This window comes from Brachyistius frenatus, unplaced genomic scaffold (assembly GCF_029030835.1).
Source record: "Brachyistius frenatus isolate BFR_SWC_R1_liver_20210118 unplaced genomic scaffold, ASM2903083v1 Contig_143, whole genome shotgun sequence".
NCBI lineage: Eukaryota > Metazoa > Chordata > Actinopteri > Embiotocidae > Brachyistius > Brachyistius frenatus.
Window position 1 is genome coordinate 237,756 of NW_027210742.1, and position 13,113 is coordinate 250,868.

At 43.2% G+C, this 13,113-nt stretch overlaps 1 protein-coding gene across 1 annotated transcript in view; it reads left to right on the plus strand.

Annotated features, from left to right (window-relative positions):
• The window catches only part of LOC138630879 (neuronal PAS domain-containing protein 3), a gene marked incomplete at its 5' end in the record, with an annotated part of 199,183 nt that extends 191,015 nt beyond the window's left edge, over nucleotides 1-8,168 (plus strand). Inside the window, one exon of the mRNA XM_069715504.1 lies at nucleotides 1,948-8,168. Within this exon, the coding sequence (XP_069571605.1) occupies nucleotides 1,948-3,587 (1,640 nt within the window). The remainder of the gene's footprint in view (nucleotides 1-1,947) is intronic.
• Between the last annotated feature and the right edge of the window lie 4,945 nt (nucleotides 8,169-13,113).

Sequence of the window (13,113 nt, forward strand, 5' to 3'; positions counted from 1 at the left end):
CTGGGTTTCCATCGTGGAGCATTTAGTCTCCTTTTTTGCTTTCGCATAAAAATGGCGGTGGGAGAGGGGGGGATTGAGGGACTTTTGCACATCAGAATAAAACACCAGGCCAAAATCCCTCAAAAACGCAACCTGAAAATCACTGCTTTTTATCTGTCAAACTCCACATTTCCAGCTGGTAATCAAGGCTTTCTCTCACAAGTCCAAGCCCAAAATAAGCGAGCAGCATTTCAGTTTGTACATATTGAAATGTATGTCCCCATCTTGATAAGATTTGATGAAAATACCATACTGCATTTTATACCTGACAAATCCTGATGCGTGGTATTTTATAAAGGTGGTCAATAAAACAAACCCAAATCCTCCCTGGCCCGGGGAAACTCTCGAAACTACCGGTTCGTTTTCGATTTTTCAGCCTGACAATAAATCAATTTTGCTTGTGAAGCACACTTAATGGAGATACAAGGTTTTCCCCCCCAGACAAAGCAATTGAGTCAACATTTTGGGTGCCATTAGGGAGTCCGAGCGCTGCCAGCTGGGCAGCCGCTGGCCTCAGTGTGCGCTGGCAGAGTTTAAAGTGTGTGTGTGTGTGTGTGTGTGTGTGTGTGTGTGTGTGTGTGTGTGTGTGTGTGTGTGTGTGTGTGTGTGTGTGTGTGTGTGTGTGTGTGTGTGTGTGTGTGTGTGTGTGTGTGTTGTGTGTGTAATGGACTGGACAGAGCCAACATGCCTGAACAGCAGCAGCTACAGATACTGAACACACATCGGAGGATCCACAGCACACAAAAAAAAAAAAAAAAAAAAAAACACAGAAAACCTGTCCGGAAAAATGAAAAGAGCAACACCTGAGTTTTCAGGTATTCCCATACGGAAATACGCGGTCAGTCAGTCCTTCACTTCGGTTCCAACTGAAATATGTCATCCGTGGATGGTCTGCCACGAAGTCTTGTATCTTGTTTCCAAGACAATAAATCCAAATGGACACTGATCTGGAGGCCTAACATCAGGACCAAATTTTCACTTGCACACGAGAAATCCTAACACACAAATTTCTTCCCACATTCCCAGAAGACGAAAGGCTTTCGATTTTAGACTGGGGACGAACACCTCAAGCTAAATAACCACCGTGGCGTCTATTCCGTCCAACCATTTTGCACTGTTGTAATTAGAGTTAAAAGGAGCAAGATTCTTGTATTAGTTCAATTTAGAGTCAAGTTATTTTTCTGTAAGTTTAGGTTAAATTGTTTTCCCAAACTAAGAGAGAACAGCCAGGATACGCTAAATGTTAACATTAGCATGCTCACGATGATAATACTAAAATACTGGTCTTTAGCCGTTATAAGGTTTACGATGTCCACCATCCTAGTTTAGCGTGTTAGCATGGTAAATCTTGCTAATTGGCACGAAAGACAAATGAAAGATGCTGCTCCCGGGGATGTCTTCGATTTGCAGATATTTGGTCATAAAGAAAAGTACCAGACAGATCGAAGTTTTGAGCTTATGATGGAGAAGTCAGAGAATTACCAGAAGTTTTTAAGTAATCCTGGCGAGTACATGAATTTCAGTCTCAACTGCATACGTCAACCTCATGGTGAGACTTAAGGAAAAAGTCAGGGTCTTGTTGAAGAGGTTCATCCTCTGGGTACCTTGAAAATCTGTACAAAATCAAATGTCAATCAAATAAATATTTACCAACCTGCAGTCGCTAGAACAACCGACCAACCAACTCTCACTGCCATTTCTAAAGCCACATTGCTAAAGCGTAGCTATGGTTGGGTCACTATAGTCCACAGGGTTATCAGACATTAATATATCAGTGAATGAATGAAAGAGTTACTTTCCGGGTTCTTCTAAAACACACTTTTCAGATCTGAGATTTATCTTTAGAATGTTTATATTTGAGTTTTTTCCTGTGCATTTTAAACAACTTAACTCTCTTTTTCTCAACAGACAATGAGAACGCCAAGTCCGAGGGTAAGCCGGGACACCAAGCAGAACATAGCGAGGACCCGGAGACAGACAGCAAACGCCAGCAGCAACCCGGCCAATCGCATTGCTCCTCGGAACAGGAAATGAAGCGTCAGGAAGAAGGAGACAGCTCGAGTAACCCTGAGAGCCAGGACAGCGATGACAGTCTGGAACCTTCAGATGGAGAAGGGGAGGAGCAGGAGGAGGCCAGGGGAGGAGGGGGAGGTGATGGAGGAGGAGGAGGGGTTGGTGGAGGCAGGTTGGGAAGGTTAGCAGGACTAGGAGGGTTAGGGGGACTGGGTGCCATCAGTGGACTCGGTAATCTGGGTGGCCTTCATATTAAAGTAGAGCACTATGGAGAGGCGGAAGAAGTACAACTGCACAACTCACAAACGTCTTCGTCGGAAGAGGACGAAGAGGAGGAGGACGATGACGAGGAGGTGGAGGAGGACGGAGGTGGGCAAGATTGCGAAAGTGCCAATTCTGGAAGCAAAATCCAGAAGAGGCGAAAGAGGAGGAAAGTGCAGAAATGGGACGGATCCCGAAGCAGGAGGCTTCGTCTGTCCTCGACCACGCCGAGCCCCGTAGCGATAGGAGATACTGCCCCGCTAGGCAACCCCTCCCAGGCCTCATCCGCCACCTCCGCTCACCTCCTCGCCTCCTCTGGCTCCCCCAACAGTGCTGGTGCAACATCTTCGGTCCTAAAGATCAAGACAGAGATGGCGGAACCGATCAACTTTGACAACGACAGCAGCATCTGGAACTACCCTCCGAACCGAGAGATATCGAGAAACGAGTCTCCGTACAGCATGACCTCCAAGCCGGCAGCTCCGGGGAGTCACGAGACCTTCCCGTCGCCACAGGGAGGCTCGCTCCAGGTAGCCATTCCCGACTCCGTCCTCACCCCTCCGGGAACCGAGGGAGGAGCGGGAGGAGTGAGGAAGCCTCCTTACAACGGAAGCTCGGCTCCGTCCTCTGCCTCCAGCGCCGTGAGTTTAGCTCCTCCTCCCAGCGCCTCCTCCGCCGACCCCTTGTCCCCGCCGCTCTCCGCGTCCCCACGGGACAAGCAGCAAGGCACTCCCACCGCCTCCTCTTCTTCCTCGTCCTCCTCGTCGTCCTCGTCGACCTCGTCCTCGTCACTGCTGTACTCCGGCGACCTCGAAGCGCTGCAGCGTCTGCAGGCCGGGAACGTGGTGCTGCCGCTGGTCCACCGGGTCACGGGGACCCTGGCCCCCACCGGCACAACGGCACCGCGGGTCTACACCACCGGGACCATCAGGTACGCGCCGGCAGACGTCACTCTGGCCATGGCACAAGGCAACCTCCTCCCCAACGCCGCCATGAACTTCGTCGACGGCCCGGGATTCGGCCTGGACCCCAAGACGCCCATGGAGATGCTCTACCACCACGTCCACCGGCTCAACATGTCGGCGGCGGCGGCCGCCGGCCCGTTTGTCGGCTCTCCGGCAGCGACGGGCGGCAACGGCGCCCTCGGAGGCCAGATGCCGACCGCTGCCAACGTTTTTACCACCGCGGAGGGACTTTTCTCGACGCTACCGTTCCCGGTGTACAGCAACGGGATCCACACCACACAGACAACTCTGGAGAGGAAGGAGGATTAACGCAAAACATCGACGACCGCATTACTGTGTTTCCGGAATCAACAACTGTGTCAAAGTCAAAGACTACTCACTAGTAAAAAAAAAAAACTAAAAAAAAACCAACAACAAAAAACGACTATTTACTTGCTATCTTTTATCAACACGGTGAAGCACTGTGTTTCCGAGAGGGGAGAAAGGACAGGAAAGGATGACAGACGTACTCTAAGCACTTTGAATCTGAGCTACTGAGCTTGTGTAATAGACATGAATGACCCTCAAACATGTCCCCGTCCCCCCCCCCACCGCCCCCCTTTTTTTCTATCTTTTTTTTTCTCTCTCCTCCTCACCCTCTTCTTCTCCTCTCTCAGTCTCTCTCTTTGCTCCCGTTTCTTGCGATCAGCAACTTTTTTCTCCTGAACAAATGAACAAAAAAAAACAAAAAAACGGACTATTCTTTATTGTAAAGAATTCCTTTTTTGCCTACAGAGAATTCATATTGCCTACGGACTCCACTGGAGCCTGACGGGGATAATTTTTATTATTTGACTTGTTTCTGTTGCATCTTTATAAAGATGCTGATTGTGTGTATTTAAAAGGAGGACGGTACAGGGATTTGTAACAGATAGAAAACTCTATGTTGGTGTTCCTCCTTATGTAATCTTGATGTGATCAAGGCTCGAAAAGAACGTTTTTTTTTTTTTTTTTTTTTAAACTGGGAGGAGGGTGCGCTCTTGCACCCCATAAAGGTCTCAGAGATAATCTTTTGAAAAAAGGTTTTTGAGGACGTTTCTCGATTGAGGGAATAGTTTAGAGAATTAATGCTGTTTGTTTTTTTTCTTTTGTTTCTTCCTTTTTTTTTTTTTTTTTTTTTTTTATAAAATATTCTAGCTCAGATTTAACTTACAAATCAAGCATTCAGAAGAAAAAAAAAAAAAAAAAAAGCAATTTCAGCCGGGTAACGACCTGTGAATTATCGAATGTTACTACTTCCTCTTTTATCCCAGGAGTTTACCTACAGGTCTCACACCAAACATAACCTCATCGACATCTCTTCCCATCTCAATCTGTCGTTCCCTTTCTTATCTTTTACTCCGTCTATCTGATTTTTAATCTTTTCGTCAGCATTTCTACCTGTCAGTTCTACACGATTCGTGGTGCTACCGGCCGTCCAGTAACCCTGACTCAGCTGGCTGATGTGGGTGCTGTAAACGAACCCACGGCTCATTGACAGACTGATCGTTGTTTCTTCTTTGGAGGGGGGAACGATTTTAAAGCTAGGAGGGTTTTTTTTTGTTTTTGTTTTTGTTTTGTTTTTTTATTTTCTGACCTTCAGGAAAGTCAGAAATATAGCGAGAACCTCTAAATCGGCAAACTCGTCTTCATGTTTCACTCGGTATGTCTCTCTCCAATCTGATTGGACCACCGAGGGGCAGCTCACTGCACTGCAACATGGAGTTGATTTAGTTGAATTTTAGGCTACACTGTGTTGTTGTTTTTATTTGTATTTTCTAACTTGATCACTTTTAATTCTCAGTGAGACTGAGGCTAATTAGCTAGTATTGCTAACTTTAAAAATGAATGTTGAAAACCTAGACCGGCTCCTGTTTGATCACTGTTTTGTTTTGATTTTGTACGACAGCTACTTCTTCTTTGTCTTTCCTCCTCCTCTCCCCCCCTCCTCCTCCTCCTCCTCCTCCTTCTTCTTCTTCTTCTTCTTCTTCTTCTTCTTCTTCTTCTTCCTCTTCTTCTTAAACCAGAATCACCTCCACGAGATTTTCCTAAACAATCCACTCTCTTCCATCTCATTGCCGGACCCTGTGATAAAAACCACATATCAACAAGGAGATTGTAATAAAGACATGCATTTTCAATCAATCAATCAATCAATCAATCAATCTATCTATCTAACAATCAATCCAATAACTACAAGAAAAAAAGAATATGAAGTTTTATGAGGAAGAGAAAAAAAAATCACATTCCTTTAAACAACGTTGTCTTTGTCGTTGTTCTTCTTTTTTGAGGTTTCTTTTTCTTCCCTTGCCTCCGTTGCCAAAAAAAAAGAAATGTTAATCTCACAAGTTTGGTGTTTTGAAAGCACTGTGATTCTTGTTCATTTGTAATTTTTTTTTTTCTTCTACTTTTTTGGTAAAAAGAAAAAAAAAAGATGAGAATAAGTAATAATTAAAACGGTATAAAACTGTCACGCCGTCCATCTTTTTAAAGTTGACAGCCCCGTCTTCACCATCCCGTCATCCTTATTACCCAGTGTGATTAAGCCGTAAAAACGTGTTACCGATGTGTTTAGTGTCACTGGCTGTCAAAAAGTCTTTCATGGCGACTTCTCTCTCTGTGTGTGTTGACTATATGCAGTATATACTGAGCTACTGTAGCTGTTTTTGTCCTTTGTCTTCTCTGTGCTCTATCTCTAGTGTGGGGGAGGGGAGAGAGGCGGAGCTTAAAGGAGAAGGGGGCGGGGTCTACGGGATGATCCTCATCTCCAAAGATGACAACTCCTTGTCTGTTTTTCTCCGTCTCTTTCCTCGTTGCCCTCTATCTGCAGTCTTAGTGAAACCAGTGGAGGTTCGTGGAATTTCGTGTTCGGTGGCCTTTGCAAAAAAGTAAAAAAAAATTTGTAGAGTCCACCTTTTCTTTCGCTGCTTCCTTTTTGTCTTTGTAAAAATCTCCTTTTTTATTTTCTAATCCTTCTCTCTTCTCTCTGCTATTGCTTTTTGCTGTTGTGTAGTCTTATACAAACCTCTTTATCTCGCTGTCTTTTCTCTCAGAGATGAAAAGATTCTTTAACTAGCTCAAAGGTTTATGGAGCCATGTTTTTGCCACTAAGGAATTCTGGGAATCAGAGTTTCCAGCTCTTGCATACAAACTATTAAATAACTAATAAATATTCACACAATATAGAAATAAATTATGATGGGGAAAAGCCTAAAGTAGCAATTTAGATGTCCTATGTCCTGGAAAAACCATAAACGCCTCAGTTGTGAAACCTTTTCCCAGAGTCCCTTGGGGCTTCTTGTGTGCATTGGGTGTATTTCATTGGTTCCCACCAAAACTTGTTGACTTCCTGCGCAAACTTCTCTCACAGGACAAACAAAGTTAAACAAGTGGTTCTAGGGCGGAGAAAAAAAAAAGAAAAAAAAAATCACAGTCGTCTTTCAGGACACATAATAAAAAACCATTTTAAAGATTTCTAAAGAAATTAAAAGAAGAAAAAAATATTTCGCACTATAAATCTATTTTTATAGGTGTTTTGGAAAACTGAACTGCATGTTTAGTAAGTTCGTCCGATGCGTTTCACGTGATCGATCCCTCGTTTTTTGTTTTTTTTGGATTTTTTTAGTCCAGCAGTTCTTGTGTTTTTTTTTTTAAAAGTCTGTCGAGCCCAAATAGGGACGAGATGGAGGCCTGTTGGAGGAATAAAGTCTGTATTGTCAAACTGACCCAGGCCTCTAATCCCTCCCGCCCCCCCCCCCCCCTCACATCAGGAAAAACAATCTGTAGCGTCTGTGCTTTCTGTGAAGAATCAATGTCTTGTTACTGCGACTAACGTGTAGAACAACAACAAAAAAACAAACCCAGGTTATGAAATTGAACAATGTGTTTCATTATTTTTGTGTTCAATAAGGGGAATGTGATTCCGGCTGCTCGATCTGTCGGTTGATTGGTGGGTCGTTTGTGGTTGAATGTTAAATTTGTCGTTTCAGGAGCACTTTGTTTCCACGCTCCTTTGGATTTTAGCATTTTCTACTTCTGGCGATTTTGCGTGAAAGCGGAGGGGGCGGGGGAGGGGCACAAATGAACGACAGGGCCCTGTTTGGTGAAGAACAGAGGATGAAGGGGGGTGGCGGCGGGGCGGGGCGGGGGGCACATATCTCAGAAGAAACCAGGAAATACACCCACATGTAACAAAAACCAAACAGCCGGTCCAAGCTGTTTCAATGTTTTTTCTGTGTTTTATGTCGAAAAATGAAAACTTTGCTGGTGATTTTAAAAACTTAAAAACCTTAATCACAGCTGCTGTCAAAAATACATAGTGTTTAAGAATTACAAATATTGAAAAATCACTTCATTTACCTGTGAAGAAACTGTGTCTGTGTTTTTAACTATTTCTTGTACAATTATACAGATTCTTTTATGAGGAACTTGGTGCCAAGTAGCTGAAATACGGGAGAGAGGGAATCTCTTATTATCAATGTTAACAGTGTTATAAAATTCTAAATACAAACAAATTAAAATATTAAAAAAGAGAAAACTATGGTACATTTCTATTTTTTGTTTTCTTTTTTTCTCCCCTCGCAGTAGAGGGGAAAAACTCATGACTAACTGATGCTAACTTTGAGTGCCTGGCTTATTTTTTATTATTATTTTTTTATTTTCAAAAGACATCTTTTTGAGTTCATTTACCATGAATAATGCTGCAAATCCGAAAATGTACATACTTCATTTTTATAGCTGTTCTTTTATAAGTTTACTAGGTTCTCATCCTTTCAGAGGAACATGTCACATACATGGTTGTCTTTCTGTAACCCGGTTTTGACCATCTTACAGGTGCCATATTCATAATAAAAGTTGCTCTCGAATTTGTTACCAGATTGCATCATTTCTTCTGTTTGATACATTCAGCCATCCCGCCCCTCGCCCCAAAAATTTGCAGACGCTGCCATATCTCGGTAAGCTGCACGTTTTTCCTGTCCTCCTCTCCTCCTCTTCTTTGGTCTTGACTTTCTTCTCTTCCTCCTCCGCTCTTTTTGTTTTCTAGTTGCTGTTCAGAATCTGTTGGCAAGGCAGTCGGAGCCTTTTGAGAAAGTAGTTGTCTGAGATTAATTAAGGTTGGTTGGACAGATAGATGGAAGAAAGTTGATGATGAACAACGCGGTGGCGGGGTGTGGTTAGCTCAGCTGCAGGGGGTGGAGAGTGGGAGGAGTGGTTCAGGGAACGGTGCCCGGCAGGTGTAATGAGCACAGCTGAGCTGGATGTGGACTGATGAGCTCTCCCCTATAAAGGGGAGCAGGGAGAAAAGGAGGCTGAGGAGGAAGCGGTTGCACGAGGACATTGGTGTATGGGCCGGGCAAATAAAAGCATTTTACACCTGAACGTACAACTGAGCGTGTCATCTGTGTCCAGGAGAGACCCCGGTAGCACCGACCTTGCTACAAACAAATATACTTTTTTTTTTTTTGTTCCTTTCACTGTGTCTCCTTGACCGTCCCCTTAATCACATCAGAGGATGTATTACGGAGCAAGGATTCCCAACTCAAAGCGTTTTAAAACCGGACAGCCGCTCGGGTACGTTTATCTACATCGGAGAGGTTGGATCAGCTGATATTGGGAACCGGTGAAATATTGGAGACGGGGATGTGTGATATGCCAACGCACGTTTTCGGGAGGTTGGGGATTTGCGCCACCGTTGAGGTCTTTCTGCCGCTGTAGTCAATAGTATTACGGTGCCATGGTACTAAAATACTCACCATGTGTTCTGGAAGGTGGATTCTCTGTAAGACTGGGTCTTGCATATGTGTATTATTTTTCTTTTCTTTTTTTGTACACAATGGTGACAATTAACCAATGTACAATAATCATTTCCAACATTTCCTAATTTCCAACTAGCTACAGCTATGAAAAGAGGCATTCGAAAACTGGCAACAAGATTAGATTGTCTTCAAGCGACGTATTTCTTTCAGTTGTCATGAAAATACGAGGTGAAGTTGTCCCAGCATCGTCTGACACGTGCTGCTGCGTGATTCCAAACAAGAAACATAAACGTTAAAGCGACGCGAAACCGCCCGTATCCGTCCATGCTCGCATAAGGCGCCCTTCCTCTTCGTTCCTGTTATTATCCTCCTCTCCCTTCTTGCCCGCAACATCTCGCCTCCGCCCCTCCTCCATGCAGCAATATGAGCAGAGAGGTCAGTCATTCGACCCTCTGAGGCCGACCAGCCAACTTTAAATATTTCACACTATTTTAAATGAGCGCACATGAATCATAGATCACAGGCAGCGCGCGCGCGCGTGTGTGTGTGTGTGTGTGTGTGTGTGTGTGTGTGTGTGTGTGTGTGTGTGTGTGTGTGTGTGTGTGTGTGTGTGTGTGTGTGTGGAGGTGCTCGAACCTGAAACTCCTTCTAATAACCTCTGGCTGTCCGTCTCCAGCGAGGAGGTCTGATGTGGAATTTAGATCCGACAGCGTCAGTCGTTCACCGGAGGCATAACGAGCGGCCTTTCATCATCGGCCGTGATGGACGGATGATGAAACAAAGCGTTAGAGATGAAAACTCGGCCCGTTTTTTTTTTTTTTTTTTTCCTTCATCTGCGCTCTCACAGGGGCTGATCTCCCTAATTCCCAACATGCACCAGAAGTCAAAACATCACAAAAACCTGTAGAAGTATTTTGGAGACACGCCGTCTCTGCCGGAGACACGATGTGACGTTTAAGTTCCTGAAGAGAAATCAGTCCTTCTAATGTTCCTACAGGGAGTCGGACTGTCTGTGCTGCTTGAAAGAGAATTCAGATTGAATTTATAATATTTATCTATATGACCGGCGCGTCTCCTCCCGCTGTGTTCTCTGTTGCATTCTTGGATATCTGAGTTCACTGCAGCACATAGTACGAATACTCACCAGAACAATGATTTCAAGATGAATCGGAGCGGTTTCAACATAATTGGATAAAAACAGAGCACAAAAACGAGAGCGAAGACAACTCGTCACGACTCCAGCATGTACTATCTGATATCAGGGTTAAGAACTAGTTTTGCTTTCAAAAACTATCGAAAGAAATTTGTGCAAAGTATCATCTAATGTTAATTTTAGGTTTTAAGACTGGACCCAATTGAAGGGGGGTGAAAAATGTAACTTACTGTGTACGTAAGGCGCCAAAATCGACTAAATCCGATCTACTAAAAACCTTCCTTTTTACAAGGTGCAGTCAAATAATTGAGAGACTGTTCTTACAGGCCAGAATAGGGATGGGCATGGAGCTCGTAGAAGCTATAACTCTCATCACTCGTTATTCCGAGTTACTTGATCAACATCAGCACCTGAGTTACACGTGTTTTTGTGATCTTTCTCCGCCGATATTTGTTGTGTTTCTGTTGCATCACTTAGCCGAACCTCTGCGGGTTGTCAGCAGCAGCAGAGAACTGAATCGTGTGTCTGCACGCAACAGTATTCGGCTTTCCTTCCAAAGAACTCCAGCTTGCTATAAAAACAGCGGCGTCAACGGTCATGCAATACTTCCCATTGGATTCGGAGTCTGTACTGCTGCACTTGACAACAGTAGCACCGAAAACCGTCATCTGTGTCCAACCCAAGTGTTCAACTCCCTTCAGAGTCTTCAGTTTGTCGAGCAGAGAATAATGAAAGCGTGACCGAGGAAGAGGCCCGAGGCCCCTCTGACCTTTGACCTGCCTGCTGCTCGCTGCTGATGGAGGAGGTGAAGCTGACCTCAGTCTCACTCCGCGGACGTCTTCGCGTCTAATGACTTATTTCATTAAAAGTGTGAAGCCATCAACGGTAATCGACCATCGCGGCGCTAACGAATGTCGGGCTGATGATGATGATGTTGATCCTGTCTGTCATTAGACCGAGAGATCAGAAGAAATGAGTTGTAAATGAACACCTCTGCTTGTTATGAGGCCTTTTTATTATTATTTTTTTAATTCCTTTGTTTTTAATATAAAATGTCGCAGTTACTTTGGCATAAAAGAAAATATTAAGATTAGTGAGTCGAAACAGATTTGGCATGCAATTTGCAATTTTTAACCCGATATGGAAACGCATCTTTTCATGGTGCCGGTAAATAAATGTTCAAACGTGACAAGGCTTGATCTTCCATCGTGCAGATGTCATCCTATTTTTTTCCAGAGAGTTACAGACTTAAGTTGTCACCTGGCAATAATGTTTGTGACATCACATCTTCAATATTTGAATGTAACCAACCACCGACAAGAAGCTGCCACAGAATTTATGCAGCCAGAGAAAATCATTTTGCTGCTTCCTTATGTGTATTCCTTAATTTATCTCTCATTCTGCTTGTTTTAATCAAACTATGATTAATTATTTATCGGTAGGTTGTAGCTGTTTATGATCGTGGCTACAGATCCTCACAGAGGTTTGTTTTTAGGTGTGATTTACTGCAAACGTTGGAAAGGAAATCTGTACCGCTAAAAGTAAAAAACAAACCAAACGACAGGTTGAGATTTATGATTTGATTAATTCACTTTATCTAAAAAAAACAACTAAGTTATTAAAGACTTGGCATTGCAGCTACAACCAACGGATGACAAGGTACAAGACAGAAAGTAGGGGGTTACAGAGAATCAGCCATTTTGTTGAGCCTCTGTTGTTACTGCAGATCATGTGGTCATCAGCAGTGAGTGACGGGGCTCTGCCAGGTTGTTGTTGGGAGGGTGAAGCTGTTCTGCATGAAAGGACGTCATGTTAAAGTTGGTGGACTCATGAATATGTGTGCTCACATACGTACTGCAAATGATGATATCTAATGAAGACGTCGTAAATGACATTGCGTTACAGCTGCCGTGCTGCTGACCTGAGCAGGTGGTATGTTCCAGTCAGGTGCCCCTCTAGCGTTTTGTCTTTCCTGTGTGTTATTTTGTTGAACTTGTTGTGGTTTTGTTTTTTCTCATCTGTTTCCTTTGTATTTTTTGGCCTCTAAATGCCCTGTTTTTTTTGCATGAACTCTGGTATACAGCGCTCCTCACTGCCACTGACATGGGATGGAGGATCTACAGGCGTTGTTAGATGAAGCACAACATTCAGGTACATGGAAAAGAGAAACGCGCATTAATATGCAAGATGAGACTTATACATAAGTGTACTGAAACATTGTGTTAGGTTTTTCTTTGACAGACTGTGTTGTTCTTCAAAACATTTGTCAACACAGAGCTGAAAGTTTTTTTTGTTGTGTTTTTTTTATTACCAGAGTGGAGCTACAGAGACATCCAGAGGCTCAACAGTGGAACTGCTGCTGAACAGGTGAGTTCAAAACATCTCAAAATATCTTTTCTTTTCTAGTTTAAATACGCCGTCAACTGTGTATGATTCCTGTTTTTGTCTGAAAAGTTCCATCTTCACTTGAAAACATAAGGTTATTTTTTTGTAATTCTTGCTTTTTGGCAGCTTTTGGACAAATGTTGCGTTGTAATGAATTTCTGCTAATTTACTGATTGTCACATTAGTTAGAAATAAAATGATGACAAGATTTTACAGACTTCATACCTGCTACTTGAAAAAATGGAAAATTCAGATGTACACCTTAATTTCATGTTTGTCCCCTGTGTGCTCATGGACTGACAACTATTATTAGGACAGATACAGGAATGATATATTACCAAATATTATGACGGGTATACATCTATGTATTTGGTATGTGTTTTCTAGGTAATTTAGACTTTTCCCAACAGAAAGTGCTTCACAGGATAAGGATGACAAAACAAGGGAGAATTAAGTGATTAAAGGAATCAAGAAAAAGCAAAATTATAAAACAAAATGTTTAGTTTAGAATTGTTAAAAAATA